A 14,047-nucleotide genomic window follows, 5' to 3' on the forward strand; every position below is an offset into this window, starting at 1 on the left:
GGCTTTTTATTTTGATTTTCATATTTCTGGGGATAAAAACGAAATTTCCGTTTTTTGGTTTTCATTTTTAATTTTTTAGATAATACCGAAAATGAAGAAGTAAAACTCAAAAATAATTTGAATGCGTAAGTTGCAAAGTTGGTCAATTAACCCACATGCTGCTGTCCTGTTAGCTGTTGCTTTGGTTGTAACAAAAATTCCTTGTTAATTTTTTTTATGGTTTTTTGTTCATAATATTCGTGTCAGCGTCCAATAACATGGGCAGCTAATTTTTTTTTTAATTCTTAAATACAAGCGATAATCTAAACTACAAGAAAATAGGATTTCTCACACACATACAACTATACAACTGTAATCGTCGTCAACTAATCTTAAATAAGGGTTTTTTTAATCTTCTTATTTATGATCTCATCTACAATGAAGTCCGCTGCTTTCCTCTGTTTTCATTTGCAAAACAGCAGCATTTACATAACACTAAAAAAATTATTTTTTAATACAATAAAATAAAAAAATTATACCCATTAGCAATACTTAACCCAAAACTAGAAAATTCATTTCGGAATGATTATTATTTATTTTAATAGAGTAGCAAGCACCAGCTGTAAAGACTTTGATTTGATCATATTACGGACTACGCGCTATTGATGTGCTTCTAGAAGGATTACCCTTTTTCTTTTGTGTTTAATATTCAACTCATAAATATTAGCCCCATGTCAGCCCAAGAAGGCTGCTTCTTTTCTTTTCACATCCCTTAGCCTGTGATTTTGCAGTCATGCTAGGCTAGCTGTGATATTGAATTGATTAAATGTGGTCAGAGATGAGACCTCATGAAAAGAGAAGAAAATGCCTATAAATTAAGTCATCCAAAAAATGGACAGAATTTGCTGTTTATATTGTCCCTGCCAGCTTCCCAAAGTCACTGTGTTGGTTTTTTCAACAATGTATGGGAGACCAGTATACCAGCAATAATCTTACACCAAAAGCTAAATAGCTTGTATAAACCAAGATAAAGAAAAGGGAGTAAGCGACCGGAACAAGATACACAGGACATGGGGCTAAATCTGAATTGCAGGGAACAAAATTAATGAATATCCAAATAATGAATTAATTATGTGTTTAAAAAAGGCTACACAAACTATTGGTATAGATGGAGACTGCCTGTAAATGAATCTGCACTAACATTTTACGCCACCCCCATTAGGATTAACTTAAGAGCTCAAATGGGTGTTTCGTTTGCGCTGTTTCCGGCGTCTTATGCTACTTTTAAATGGATCGGTCCAGTTCATGTCCTCGTCTACAGCATTATTCCATCGCTCTTTGAAGATTGAAAACTCCCGCGTTGATTGCCTCCTAATCTGCAAAGTCCATATTGAATGTAAAACAAATACGTATCAAGTCACCAGAGATTAGTACTTTTCACCATTTCAGATTATACAATTGAATATTTATAAACACATAATGGAAAGCAGGCTACAGATTCATTAGTCTCACCTCAGTTCGCACATCAAAACCTGAAGCACCATGTTTCTTCTGCATATCATAGAATGAAAGTTAACAAGATGATATTTAGACTGCTTGTAGCTGTCGAATATTTTATGAAAAAAAATAAAGAGTGAAAAAGATTTCTAATGCTTATAGTGAAGTTTACCTTGCTTGTCTTCCCACGACTGGAAACCTGCAAATAGAGAGAGAGAGTTGAGAAATTTTTATAGTCCAAGAAAAAGGGAGAAAAAAAAAACTGAGCTGTTAAGATGAATATGTGCAGGAGATTGTAAAGGGCTAATCTGAAAACAATCCCACCATCAAGATAATTGTTCATTTATGGTTTAACACCAGTAAACATATAGTTCGAACAATAGCCCACCACTTGCAAACACTAGCAAGCATCAAACAAAAGCGTAAAAGCTTTCTTGCAGCCAAGGAAGAGGCAGAGAGCAACTAACCTTTCTTGCAGACAAACCACCATCTCCCAAAGTTTGTATGCCCTTATGAACAATATATTCACTATCAACAACTCCCACCTTCGTCGTACGGTCTCCCTGCAAAATGTGGCATTTTATTTATGGCGACTGCTAAATGTTACGTAAAGTAAACTCACATGGAACTGTTGATTTGATATAATCAATAATCAAGCAAAGATAAGAAACTGAAGCAATTTTGGGCAACCAAACCCCTCAGTGCAGAAAATCTCATAAAAAGAGTAACTGAATGAGGAAATTGATTCTAAACCTTACCCAAGAAATAGGAAAGTAAGTAGGTTTTACCTGTGCACAATATCCAAGTTTCATGTCCAGACCCCATCCATGTACAAGATCATTCTGACCAAAAATAAAGCAGCTCTGTGAATAACTTAACAAAGATATTTTCGAAATTGTATTTGACATGGCAGTGGTGCTCAAATTTTATAAGAGATAAGCACTCCAAATTTTTTGAAAATTGAAATAGCAAGGGGATGATCCTCCTCTTATCAGCGAGAAAAGGTTCCAGCACAAAGAAAGAAATCCATGGCAACAAATACCAAAAATAATAAATAATATTTCAAAAAAGTTTGTTGGGGTTATAGTGGAGTTGAACAGACCAAGATAAAAAAAGGATACCTGTATAAGATGCCAAGTACAATGCCAGGCAGCTCTTGAAAAAACCGGAGCCATACCTTCCACAAACCTGCATTTGTCAATTTAAAAGGCTAAATAACCATTCCACAGTCCATTAGAGAAAATTATAGACTATATCCTAAAAGAAGACATTCATATCCAGATAACCAATGTTAGATGTATATCACTTAAGAACGCCATTATAGCGATTCATCAACTTGTGTGCCCACTCAGTCTAATAAGAGAAGATAGTGTAGGACTACCAAATAATTGTTAAGCCACACCTTAACAATCAATTTATCAGATTTTTAGGATGTGCAAACCATAAAAATTTATTATGATATCAGAGGAGGAGATCCCAAAACACAAATCCTTATATCCACAACCTCCCAAAATAAGTTGAATTACACATAGTGAGACCTACTGGTGGAGCAAGGTCCAAACATACATGAGAGCGTCAGAATATAAAAAATGTGTCAGCTCCCATCTTTACAGATTAGATATTTAGAAACAGTGGTAAACCAAGGAAACATATCAGGTAGGTCAGATATCATAATTACTCATCCCATAGATAAAAGCATTCAACAGATTCCTTACTCTTAGAAGGAATAGCTATATCTATTGTACCAGTATGACAACTCACCCAGTGCATGGTGGTGTCTGACTTGCTTCTGTACACTTCACACTGCCTCTGATGTCATAAACTCTTCTGCAAAGAGTGAAAATTTTGTTTGAGTATAACAAACATTCAGAAAAAAAAAATAGTTTACGATACAGTGGTTTAGACCATGATATTCACCTATGGAACTTCTTTTTTCTAGCACGAATTGTAATTCTATGATGTATATCTGTTGAATTTGGATGCAAAGCTGGCTGAGATATCTCCAGTCCTGCTTCTCTAACAATTTCAAGGTATCTGGGAAAGAAAATCCAAAATTTAAATTATATGCAATGAAGAACATAAATGGTCCAGATAAAAACACACAAACAAAATCAATATGCTACCTATGGGACCAAGTTAATATATTCAGAGGCAAACAGAAGCAAAGTATGCCTTGCATAAATTGTGCTAGACACCCATTAATATTACCTTCCTGGATGAAAATTCTCAACCCCCAAATCTTCATCCCAAAGAAACACGTAATCATAAATGGACACAATATCTGGATGTAGAAAGCGTTTGGCAAACCACCTGAAAATAAACCATAAAAAAAGTTAGAAGGATGAGAAATGAGAAACGAAACAAAAATCAAGGAACATCAATAGTCGGGAACCGCCCTTTGATAAATGCAAATGTGAGATACAATGAGTTCATTGCACGCAGTACATCCATAGTTAACGCATTCAAGTAGATGCTGAACTCTTGGAATAATTTAATATATATAAAAAAAGGCCATTTTTTCAGTGGACTCGAGCCAGATAATTGCAGAGAATCATGAAGGCAACTACTAACTTACCACTTTGTTTGGTTCTGGGCAACTATGTGTATGGCATCGCTACTCCACTCAAGATCCCACCACCCATCAACATTCCCATCATAATGGAATAGAATGATGGTAAAGTTTTCTGGAAGAAACTGAAATCGATAAAATTAGGACAAGTGTCACTTGATGTCACTTTGAACATAACAGCAGAAAAATGTATTACTTACCTTTTCCACAATAGCATCAACACTATCCTTTTGCTTAATACCAACCGGAATAGCCAGCAAGTTACGATGGCTATAATCATTGACCTGAATCAGAATAACCACCCCAAATCACAAAAAATATATATGTCATCATCAACACAGTTATCACAATTAATGAACTTTGGTTTACCCCTCACAGAACAAATAATCTAGCAATCATCTATAATTTTTTATTACTGAGGGCAAGTGGGCGTGCAAGAAAGAACCTTAAAAATTATGTCAAGCACAAAACGATCAGAATCTTACCTTTAACCTTGACCCACTTGTCAACCATAAAGGCCTTAGCTCTAAATCTGACCTAGCTTGTATTATGCCATGAGGTAAACTGTCCAACTTTTTGGAAGTCACAAAAATATCCTAGGGGCAAGTAACAGAAGAAATTTAGAATATAGTGAAGGTAAGAAACATACATCCAGATTGGATCATCCAATCATGCAAGAATCATTAATCAGGCTGGTAACTTCAGTTATAAACCAATGAAGAACAGCTACAGAAGACTTACTTAAAGGTGTTATGAAAAACCGATTAGGCAGGGTAAGAAAACATTAACTTGGCAACATGGCTACAAGGGTCTAAGCAGTTACCTTTACTGTGTCAAAGGGATTCCATTTTGCATCCATCTAATAAATGAGAGGAGAAAAGAACAATCAGTAGACTGAACGCCAGGACAACAAAAACAGTAATTTGAAGAATATCATATAAATCATTAGTAATGCTCCTATGTTACTTTGGGTTTCTCTAAAACCAGTGTAAACTTATTTAAATCGGCCAATCAAATGCAGTAAAATCGTTGATATATTCTTGAGTAAGATGGTGTCAACAGATTCCAAATGGATTGCCAGAAGGTCATCAAGAGAATATCCTGCCAACCTTGGTTGATCCTTATAAAGGATGAGTGACAAGTTCAGATGAACAGAAGGTGTACCTCTGTCTGCCGATAAGCTTGATATTGGTAGTTGGTGGTTCTATACACAATGAACAGCATTACTGTACATACAACTCCCATAAACGACAGCTGCTTCATCTTCAATCCGCATTTTCCCTGCACCAGCATTATACATTATAGGAACACTTGATTAGAAAAATAATAACTCCAAAATATCACTCCATAGCAAAACCTTTTGGCATCATTTGAACTTAACACAACAATAAATAAATAAAAGGTGCTAAGATTGTGGATCATACTCCATCAGAGAAAGCATTCCTTTTCTTGAACACCCATATCCATGAGTTTGGCGACTTCATAGACAACCAAGTCTTCTATTTTATTTTCATAACAATAACATGCTGCAATACACGCACATTAAACAAAGACAAAAATTAGTTGTGATTCCAACCAAATGCTACCCAGAATACACTATTTTTTAAGAAGTAATTCCACAAATTTGCCAAAATCCAAGTTTGACGGCTGATTCTATATATAATCATGCATCTTATTTCTGGATGTTTTGAGTCTACGAAACGGGGTAAGCCAGGGAGGGATTGAATTTCTATTGAAGTAATGGGAATGTCTGAGAAGGACTCCAAAGATCAGTACTACAAGAAGGGGCTTCCATACATAATCTGGGCAACAGAGACTTCTTTCAGATTTTCAAAGTAAATACTAAATCTATTAATAAATAAGTACACTTGCAGAACCGACCCAACTTTAAAGAAATTACCAATTAAATACTACATAAGACTACCCACCCTGAACACAAACAGATAAAAAAAAAAGTGTTATTTTTTAAAATTTACCATCAGGGGAAAACTCTATTATACAGAAATGAATTCCATGAGATCTTAATAAGGCAAAAATGATTTAAACCCAGAGACAGCAATTTCTTTAAATTTAAAAATAAAATTAAAAAAAAAGTTTGCACATTTTTTTTGCGGACATCATTGAAGAATCTTGAAGCTGATCAATCACTGAAGAGAACCCAAGAGAAAACTCACCATGAAACCAGAAAATAAGCACCTCCTCTGTGAATCGCCAAGAAACAGAGACTGGATGAAAGATCGGAAGCCTCCAAAAGCAAAGGCCTGGAAGAAAGAAAGTGGTAAATCGATCGAGCTCCAGCTGAGGCTGTCACTAAAGTCTGAGCTGAACCCAAAAGCAATGACTATGATTCGGTAAAACCCAGCAGAAGAAAGCAGAAGCAGAGAGAGATATAGAGAGAGAGCAAAGAAAGAGACTGAGCAATATAGAGAGAGAGCGAGAGTATTGAGGGGGGGAGAGAGAGTCGAAAGACGAAGGAGACGGAGGGGGCGGGTTTCAAGGGAGTGAGTCAGCTGCCGATGTAGTAGTGAGGGCATGCGCAGAAGAATCAGAAAACCATGGAAATGAAGAAATGATGATGAGAGAAAAATGGGTTTTTTCTTCGTTTGGTTTTGGGCTCTGATTCTCGCCGACGAGTGTCACTGTGTATCAGACACACGCGAACCCTCGGATCCTCGTGTCCTCCTTCGCTAATTTCATGTGTATACTTTATATTGGAGAAATCTCAGACCAGACTCTCAATCTCAAGTTTTCATTTTTCTGTTTTTTTTGGTTTTTGCTTTGTTTTTTTGTTTAAAAATAATTTAAAAAATACAAACACACAGAGAAACTGTGAAATGTCACCGTCTGCTGGTGTATGTCCAAAATCTGTCAATGTTACCCGATCCTTTGGATTTGAATTTTCTTTTCTTTTCTTTTCTTTTTTTGAATAAATGGTTTTTGGAAAATTTTATAACAGCACTGCTGATATTAAAATTAAATCCAGAGATTTTCTAATACAACTTTCATGTGCTGGAACAGATTTGTCCACTTAATTTCTTTTCCGATAAGGACGAAGAATAATTTCCTTTTCAAGCTAATGATACTTCAGTAATATTTTTGTCAGCTTTACATTCAATTCCCACACCTGTCTAAGTATCCTTTTTATTTTGGGCGACTTTTAATTATCCATTAATCACAAATTAATGGGTTCAGCGACAGTTACCAGTGGTAGTAGAGGAGCCAAACTTCTAGAGGAGGGGACCTGTACTGTGAAAGAGAAGAGGAAATTAGGGCTCGTTTGGAAGGGAGAACTAGACGGGATTAGATTAGACTAACATGATGCTTATATTTTATGTGCAATCAAAGCATAATATGAATATTATTGTTTAACTTGAAGGATATACGAGGACTATTCATAAGAGTTTGTTGTTTAACTTATGCTAATCATTTTCTCATTATCCACTCATACGAGTCATAAAGAATTTGAATTTCCTAAATTCACACGCGGTATTCAGCAATTCCGAATCCTGATTTTGTATGGTAAATACATGAAAGCATGGACCCATTATGGCAAAAGTCACTTTCCTTCGCTTCTCGAGTTTGGAGATGGTTGGGTGTCGGAAACCTCTGGCCAATCAGATTCTTCCACATACTCCCTTAAAAGCCGGATTCGAACCAATCTTTTGACGACATACGAGGACGACAAATGCGAGGCGCGTTTGTCAAAGTGTAACTCCAAATGCTGAATAGTTAGTGAACCACCGCTGATCAACTCCCCCTAGCAAATTAATTATTAATACTTTCGATTAGAATAAATAAAATATCAATTTCCACTTAGCACCTACCTTTTCAATTTCAACCACGGTATGATTAATTTACTAATATTTGTTTTTCAAAATATTAAAAGGGCGATAAAAATATTACAAATTTATAAATAAACTCAATTCTAGACATGTATTTATAAAAAAAACTCAAGCACTATTTAAACATAGAAACACACCCAAAATCAACTCCAAAGTCAACTTTTTGGGTGTGTTTATAAATGAGTTTTGAGTGTGTGTAATGATGAGTTTTGGGTGTGTTTATAAAGTGTTTTGGGTGTTGGGTTTTTTTATAATTTCAACCTCCATTTTGGGTGTTTTAATGAAACTCTCTAAAAATATTCAGTAATGCTTTCAAGGGAAAAAAAAAAAGGTATGTGTAAATCAATTTGTTCTCATTCCTAAAATAATCGTTTGACTCTAACTTTTCCTGTCTAATGAATGAAGGAAAAAGATAAAAGTTTGATGTGGATTTTTGCTATTCAATTTTAATTTTAAAAAAATTATTTTTACTCAAAAATATAGTATTTAAGTATCTATTAATTTGTAAATGACCTACTAGTGTAGTGATTTGGAGTATTTGTTTTCCCATATAATGTTCTGGGTTCGAGTCCAAGCATATATGTAGTGTGTGAGAGTTTAGTATATTATCGCATCTCTTAATATAAAAGATCCTGAAAAAAATAATTATTTATTTTTATTTTATTTAGAATTCGGTGAGAGATCACATCTTACTTACCAAAATCTTTTTCTTTTACGTGTCGTTTGCCTTTATCTTTCCGTAAGGGTTAGTTTCACTGGTTGGTTTTAGAAAGTGAGCATTTAATTTAAAATTATTTGACAATGCATGTAGCTCTTTAGCTAAGCTTTTATCCTCTCAACATTTGTCCTTTATATAATGTGTAGAATAAGTCAATCATGATAAGAAATTTAGAAGGTACAGAGATGCTCATTTAATTCTCTTACTTTATATTTTTATATTTTTATAATTGTGATTTCATTTATACGTGGGAAATAGTAAATTTATGCATTGTATGTGACAAGATGAAAAATAAAAAAAAAAAAAATAAGAAGAAGAAAATATGATAAGCACTAGATTTTATTAGCTTTATTTTAAAAATAATCCAAAAGCTTACCCAAGTCTAAGCATTCTGTCGTTTTTATGTTTATGATCATCACATCTATCATGTGACGATACATGCGGGTTGCAGCCATCTCTTTCCAAAGTTATTTTACTTGTTTAAAAGGCATTTTCTTGTTCCAAAACAATATTATTTATGCGTAGAAGAAAACGACATTGGTATTAATACAATACACTTTGAGTTAATTAACATAATAATAAAATAATTAGATTAGTAACATTATTTAGTGGAGGCTGGGAATTAAATTACGTATTAAAACACATTAAAATAGACATTAAACGGCAAATTATTGTTTAAGATGACACGTATTTTGGCAGACAATACAATATTTTATATTTATACATGTATGTAGCAATAACTCCTACACTGTTATCTGTTTATGTGGCTCGGCGGTGCACACATTAAAAAAATATATATATATACAATAACGATGAAAAATAAATAAAGTTTTATTGTTTTGACTTTGAAGGCATCTATTGGAATTGGAGTTTATTTTATTTATTTATGAAGATCTATTGGAGTTAATATGGAATAAATAAATACATAATCTAATTAGTTGCACTGACCAAAACAAATTAAGTTAGGAGTTTTTGTCATCATTAATTAAAGAAATCACATGGATTGGTTTATTCTTGTGTTTGGTACGTAATTAATAATCTGATATATAATGTAATAAATATTTATTAAAAAAACAACAACTAGGGAAGTTGGGCTTGGAGGAGTAGTTGGGATTGGAATTTGGGAAGTAAGTTGTGCTAGTTACGTCTAAGTTTGCTGCAAATTTATGGCAGATGACATGAAGATGAAGTGTATTATGGACCCAACCAAAACAAAACGCACGACTCAATATTTATGATTTCTGTGGTTTTTGTCCCGCACGTGGCACCCATGACCCATGCAATGAAAGATCGATGCATGCATCATGCATGGTTGGAAATATTGGATATGGTGGGTGACATCAATGGTCATTTGCTGTAAAGGCCACCTTCACGGCTGTGTGTGTATTTGTTGTTCTTATATCATGCAATTGGGGGAACCAGTTTCTGTCATTTGTTGTATGTGACATTTTGCTAAAAGTTACAATGGAATTTTATATTTATGTGTCTCGAATAGTCGTTATTAATCTATATTTTGTAAAACTTAATTAACTTTATAATTTAAATCTTATGAACGATAGTTGTTGGATAAATTTCATGAATCAGTTGGTATAACTTGTAACGTAAATGTTATGAAGCACAACTAATGATTAAACAAACATAACAGTCCATAATTGACATTATATTGTATTGCACTTTTAATCCATTTTTCAGATGATGCTCAAATTTCAGTCAATTTTATCGGTTATATTTGGTGTTGCATCTAATCGGCTATAATTATGGCATATTCAGTAGCTTTAAGCATGATATCGAGTTTGAAAAAGAAAAAAGAAAAGGAGGATTGATGTAACATGCATCAATGGGAAATGATAAAAGCCGCTTAGTTTATTACAAGATAAGTGGGTTAGAGAGATTGAGTGGCTGCTTGTTCTGGTAAAGTAAATCTTAAGAAGCAAGCATTATGTATGTTAATGTTTGATGAAACATCCATGTCTGAGATGGATCATTTCAGAAATTATACAATCGTAGGTGTTTTGATTGATGCTTTACAAAACTACATCTTCTTATACTGGTCATACTGAGAACCAGGACCAGGGAAAAAGGAACCAGAAACTTTTGTACACAAGATCCTACAAACTCTACATCCGATTTTCTGAATCTAGAACCTGAAGCTAAACCTGGACTTTAAATGGAAAAAAAGGATAGGAACAATTTACAGCTACATCTACTTTGTCCGACCTCTTTTCCTTCCCTTCACGGGAGTTACATTTTGTTGACTAACACTTCTACGTCCAACTTTTCTTGGGTGCCCGGAGGTTTTCTTCGTCACAGCGAAAGATTCAACTGAAGGAGAGGAAACAGCATTAGCATGACTTGGCTTCTTACTTCTGTTTGAAGTCTTAGCAGCCGCATTTCCTGCATGGGTAGCCTTTCCCGACAACCTTCTGTTACCAGCTGGGCGAGCACTCCGGGGTTTACCGGGAGGATTACACACTAATGCATTTGAGGAGAGGTTGGCAGAGGTAGCCTTGCCTCTAGAATCCTTGAGATGCTGCCGCAATGTTTTGGTGGTGAGGTCTCTGAGAAGCAAAGCAGATTTGTATTCGCGTGTGTTCTTGGAGTAAAACACCAAGGCATTGTTTGCAAGCAGCAAGAGATCTCGAAAGAGTTCCTTGACTGACATCACAGAGTGGTTGGAAATCCTCGATCTTATGGTGTCAAAATCCATGTGTCTATGGATCAATTTCTTATATCTTCGTCTCTTCTGTCATGAAATACGGTTGATAATTAGAGAAAGTTTACTTCATACATTATGCCAAATGCTTGTTTCATACATTATGTCACAGTATGCCAAAGGTCTGTTCATTGTGGATGGAATCCACAATTTCTATCAGATGAAACAAGTAATGGATATCTCTAAGTCATAAACAACATGCTTAAGAGGTAACTATTTTTCAAGGTATACGTGCTGAAAAGCAGAAACCAGCACAGCACAATGATCAGTTCACCAAGGTGGTGAGTTCAGTAGACCAATTGAACAAGATATAGTTGTAAAGCATCAAACACACTCCATACCTGGCTATCAAGTCGATGACGAAAGACAGAGGCACTTTTATGCTCCAAAAATGAATTGAAAACGTTCCACAGATGGTCAGTTTCATCCTTGGTCGAACCTCTATTGCAATCACCCGCACCAGAAGAGGCAAATTCCTCACGACATTCGCTGTTTGAATTTTCTATACACCGCAAGGCAGTTACAGCATCAGGAGAATCCAAAAGGCGACTTTCTCCAATGCTGGCTTCCTTAACATCCCTACTAGTACAATCCTTCCTCTTCCTCTTACCCCGTCTCTTTCTCAGATTCCCTCCTAGTCCTACTCCTACATACAAAGTTCCTACCAACTTCTCCATGCTTGAGATTTTCTCATGCTCGGAAGAGTGTGAAGCTTCTCTTTTAGTCTCTGTTTCTTCAGTTGACTCTGTAACTGGTATCTGGCATTCAGGTGAGCAGCTTGTCAACGCTTCACATGTGAAACTGCCAGCAGATGGCTCGTCCTTAAATGCCTCTTTAGCAGAAGGGTAATGTCCCACTGATTTTTGATAAGCAACAGGTGATTCTGTCTGGGTGGAGCCATAATTGTTGTAACCATCTTCTCCTTTCTCTGCCTTGAGAGTTTCAAGCTTTGATTCCAAAGATCTGTAACAGCCACATCGAATAAATCTTTAACCAAAACGCAAAGAGACAACATGGAGGACTCTGTAGACTTTAAGTTTTCTAGTCAAGGTCTTGATGGCATATAGAATACGAAAGGATAAATGCAAGGGGAAATTGCCAAAGTGCTTGAAGGGAACTATGTCAGTTCTCTAGGAGCAGTTTGGTCTAAACACAAATCTAGAACATGCGAAGCATTTCTGATCATTTTCTAAACATAAACATCTTGAAAAGAAAGGAAATGACTAACCCTATTGAGTCTTCAGATTTTTTGAGAGCTTGTCTCAACTCTTCCATTCGTTTCTTTCGTAGATCTTCAAACCAAGCCCTAAGGAGAAAAACACAAGATTTAAAGATGAACACATACAGTCATATAACTCCTTCCATGCGTGCATGATCACAGACACCACATAGATACATTATTAAGGAAAGTCGAAGCTAATCCATGAAAACAGAAATGATAACTTACTTACATACAAATCTTAAAATATTTATGCAAAACCAAAAAATGTGCACTTTACACATAGAACTTACTTGCATCCAGAGTATCGCTTTCGCAAGTCATTATATTTGGCTTTACACACCTGGGAACAAAACATAGATAACATGTTCATCATACTGGATGAGCAAATAATGATATGAACAAAATATCAACCAGATTATATATCTCCACAGAACACTTGCATCCAAAAACTAATACAAGGAAAGTCTAGCTCAAGCAATAAGTAGAGCTTAACATGTCTAGCATTAGTAACCTTTTGTTTTTGAGGTTACATAAAAAAGCCATGCATATATACTTCTTTGACCTACCTACTTTATGGACTGAGCCAGAAAGAAATAAAAAATTAAAAAATCAAGGCCCAAGCAAGCAGCCCCAACAACTTATTCATTTTATTCCTTTTGATAACCTCGTATTAATTTATTCACCTGGGAAGGGACCCACCCAATAAATGAAAGGCATCCTTAAAAAAGTAAAAAATCATCGGATAAACAACAGACCTAAAAAAAAGACCTCGCAGACGAAGAAGGGAAAACAATAAATCAAATGAACAATACAAAGAAATGTAAAAGTGTTTTACAACTGCTTCAAAATGGAGACAAAAAAACTAGCAGTAAAAATATAAAATTAAGAAAGAAAAAGAGAAAAAAAAAAAAAACCTGGGGCGTGAAAGTGTACGGACAAGCGGTTCTGCCTCGGAGCTCTGCGGCCACCTGGTTCCAGTCTCGGGTTCCGTGTCGTAGGATGGCCCCGGCCAATAGGAGCTCCACCCATGTGCCCCACGTACTACCTCCTATTACCTCCGCCCCCATCTTCACCTTCCACGTGTACGCCCCTGATCATCACCCACAACCACCGCCACCTTCTTTCCCTTTTCTTATTCTACGCACCCCCGACCCCCGGCTCACGTTAGCGTACGCCGCTCCACAAACAATACATACCCAGCCACCCACCGCCCCTTCCGATCATGAATGAAAAAAAGAAAATAGATGATAAAGAAAAATGAAAGAAACCCAATTGAATGGTCCGTACAGGAATTAAAAGACCACCTTTTGGGTATTGGAAAACCGGCTCTTGGAGATGTTGGGTAGGCTTGACATGAAAGGTAGGGTTTTTTTTTCTTCTTTTTTTGGTATTAAAGAAAGGTAGTTTTCGCAGATGGAAAAGCGGATATGGATGAGAGAGAAGGTGGTTTTGGGAGGTTTAGGTGGTGTTGAAGGTTTTTTCGTTTTGGGTTTTTTAATTATAGTAT

At 35.6% G+C, this 14,047-nt stretch overlaps 2 protein-coding genes across 4 annotated transcripts; both read right to left on the bottom strand.

Moving 5' to 3' along the window:
- Nucleotides 1–830: 830 nt before the first annotated feature.
- LOC103324663 (lysine ketoglutarate reductase trans-splicing-like protein (DUF707)) lies at nucleotides 831–6,810 on the bottom strand. Its single transcript, XM_008226757.2, has 16 exons — nucleotides 6,220–6,810; nucleotides 5,470–5,571; nucleotides 5,210–5,326; nucleotides 4,869–4,904; nucleotides 4,531–4,641; nucleotides 4,246–4,329; nucleotides 4,052–4,170; nucleotides 3,685–3,786; nucleotides 3,394–3,510; nucleotides 3,238–3,303; nucleotides 2,598–2,664; nucleotides 2,265–2,318; nucleotides 1,944–2,039; nucleotides 1,649–1,675; nucleotides 1,492–1,530; nucleotides 831–1,355 (listed from the first exon to the last, which is right to left on the bottom strand). Exons 2-16 carry the CDS (start codon nucleotides 5,527–5,529, stop codon nucleotides 1,209–1,211), a joined length of 1,242 nt encoding a protein of 413 aa, XP_008224979.1. The 5' UTR covers nucleotides 5,530–5,571; nucleotides 6,220–6,810; the 3' UTR covers nucleotides 831–1,208.
- A 3,788-nt stretch (nucleotides 6,811–10,598) lies between these two features.
- Nucleotides 10,599–13,929, bottom strand: BRD4 (bromodomain 4). 3 transcript variants are annotated; one of them, XM_008226759.2, is made up of 5 exons: nucleotides 13,455–13,929; nucleotides 12,831–12,880; nucleotides 12,547–12,624; nucleotides 11,660–12,281; nucleotides 10,599–11,345 (listed from the first exon to the last, which is right to left on the bottom strand). In XM_008226759.2, the coding sequence occupies exons 1-5, from the start codon at nucleotides 13,605–13,607 to the stop codon at nucleotides 10,809–10,811; spliced, it is 1,440 nt and encodes a 479-aa protein (XP_008224981.2). In that variant the 5' UTR covers nucleotides 13,608–13,929; the 3' UTR covers nucleotides 10,599–10,808. The 3 variants fall into 3 exon arrangements, with proteins under 3 accessions (XP_008224981.2, XP_008224980.2, XP_088903929.1); XM_008226758.2 differs by having other exon boundaries at nucleotides 10,599–11,348; XM_089047803.1 differs by having other exon boundaries at nucleotides 10,599–11,348; nucleotides 13,478–13,613.
- Between the last annotated feature and the right edge of the window lie 118 nt (nucleotides 13,930–14,047).

The sequence above is a fragment of the Prunus mume genome, linkage group LG3, assembly GCF_029339155.1.
Source record: "Prunus mume cultivar Tortuosa linkage group LG3, ASM2933915v1, whole genome shotgun sequence".
NCBI lineage: Eukaryota > Viridiplantae > Streptophyta > Magnoliopsida > Rosales > Rosaceae > Prunus > Prunus mume.

Excerpts from the sequence above, each read along its gene's own strand:
- BRD4 (XM_008226758.2), bottom strand. The coding sequence starts at position 13,607 with ATGGGGGCGGAGGTAATAGGAGGTAGTACGTGGGGCACATGGGTGGAG. Across the intron at positions 12,881-13,454 it reads CGTACACTTTCACGCCCCAG|GTGTGTAAAGCCAAATATAA; the intron begins GTTTTTTTTTTT and ends TTTTGTTCCCAG. Across the intron at positions 11,349-11,659 it reads GTCATCGACTTGATAGCCAG|AAGAGACGAAGATATAAGAA; the intron begins GTATGGAGTGTG and ends ATTTCATGACAG.
- LOC103324663 (XM_008226757.2), bottom strand. The coding sequence starts at position 5,529 with ATGAAGTCGCCAAACTCATGGATATGGGTGTTCAAGAAAAGGAATGCT. Across the intron at positions 2,665-3,237 it reads CAGACACCACCATGCACTGG|GTTTGTGGAAGGTATGGCTC; the intron begins GTGAGTTGTCAT and ends TGACAAATGCAG. Across the intron at positions 1,676-1,943 it reads GTGGTTTGTCTGCAAGAAAG|GTTTCCAGTCGTGGGAAGAC; the intron begins GTTAGTTGCTCT and ends CTCTATTTGCAG.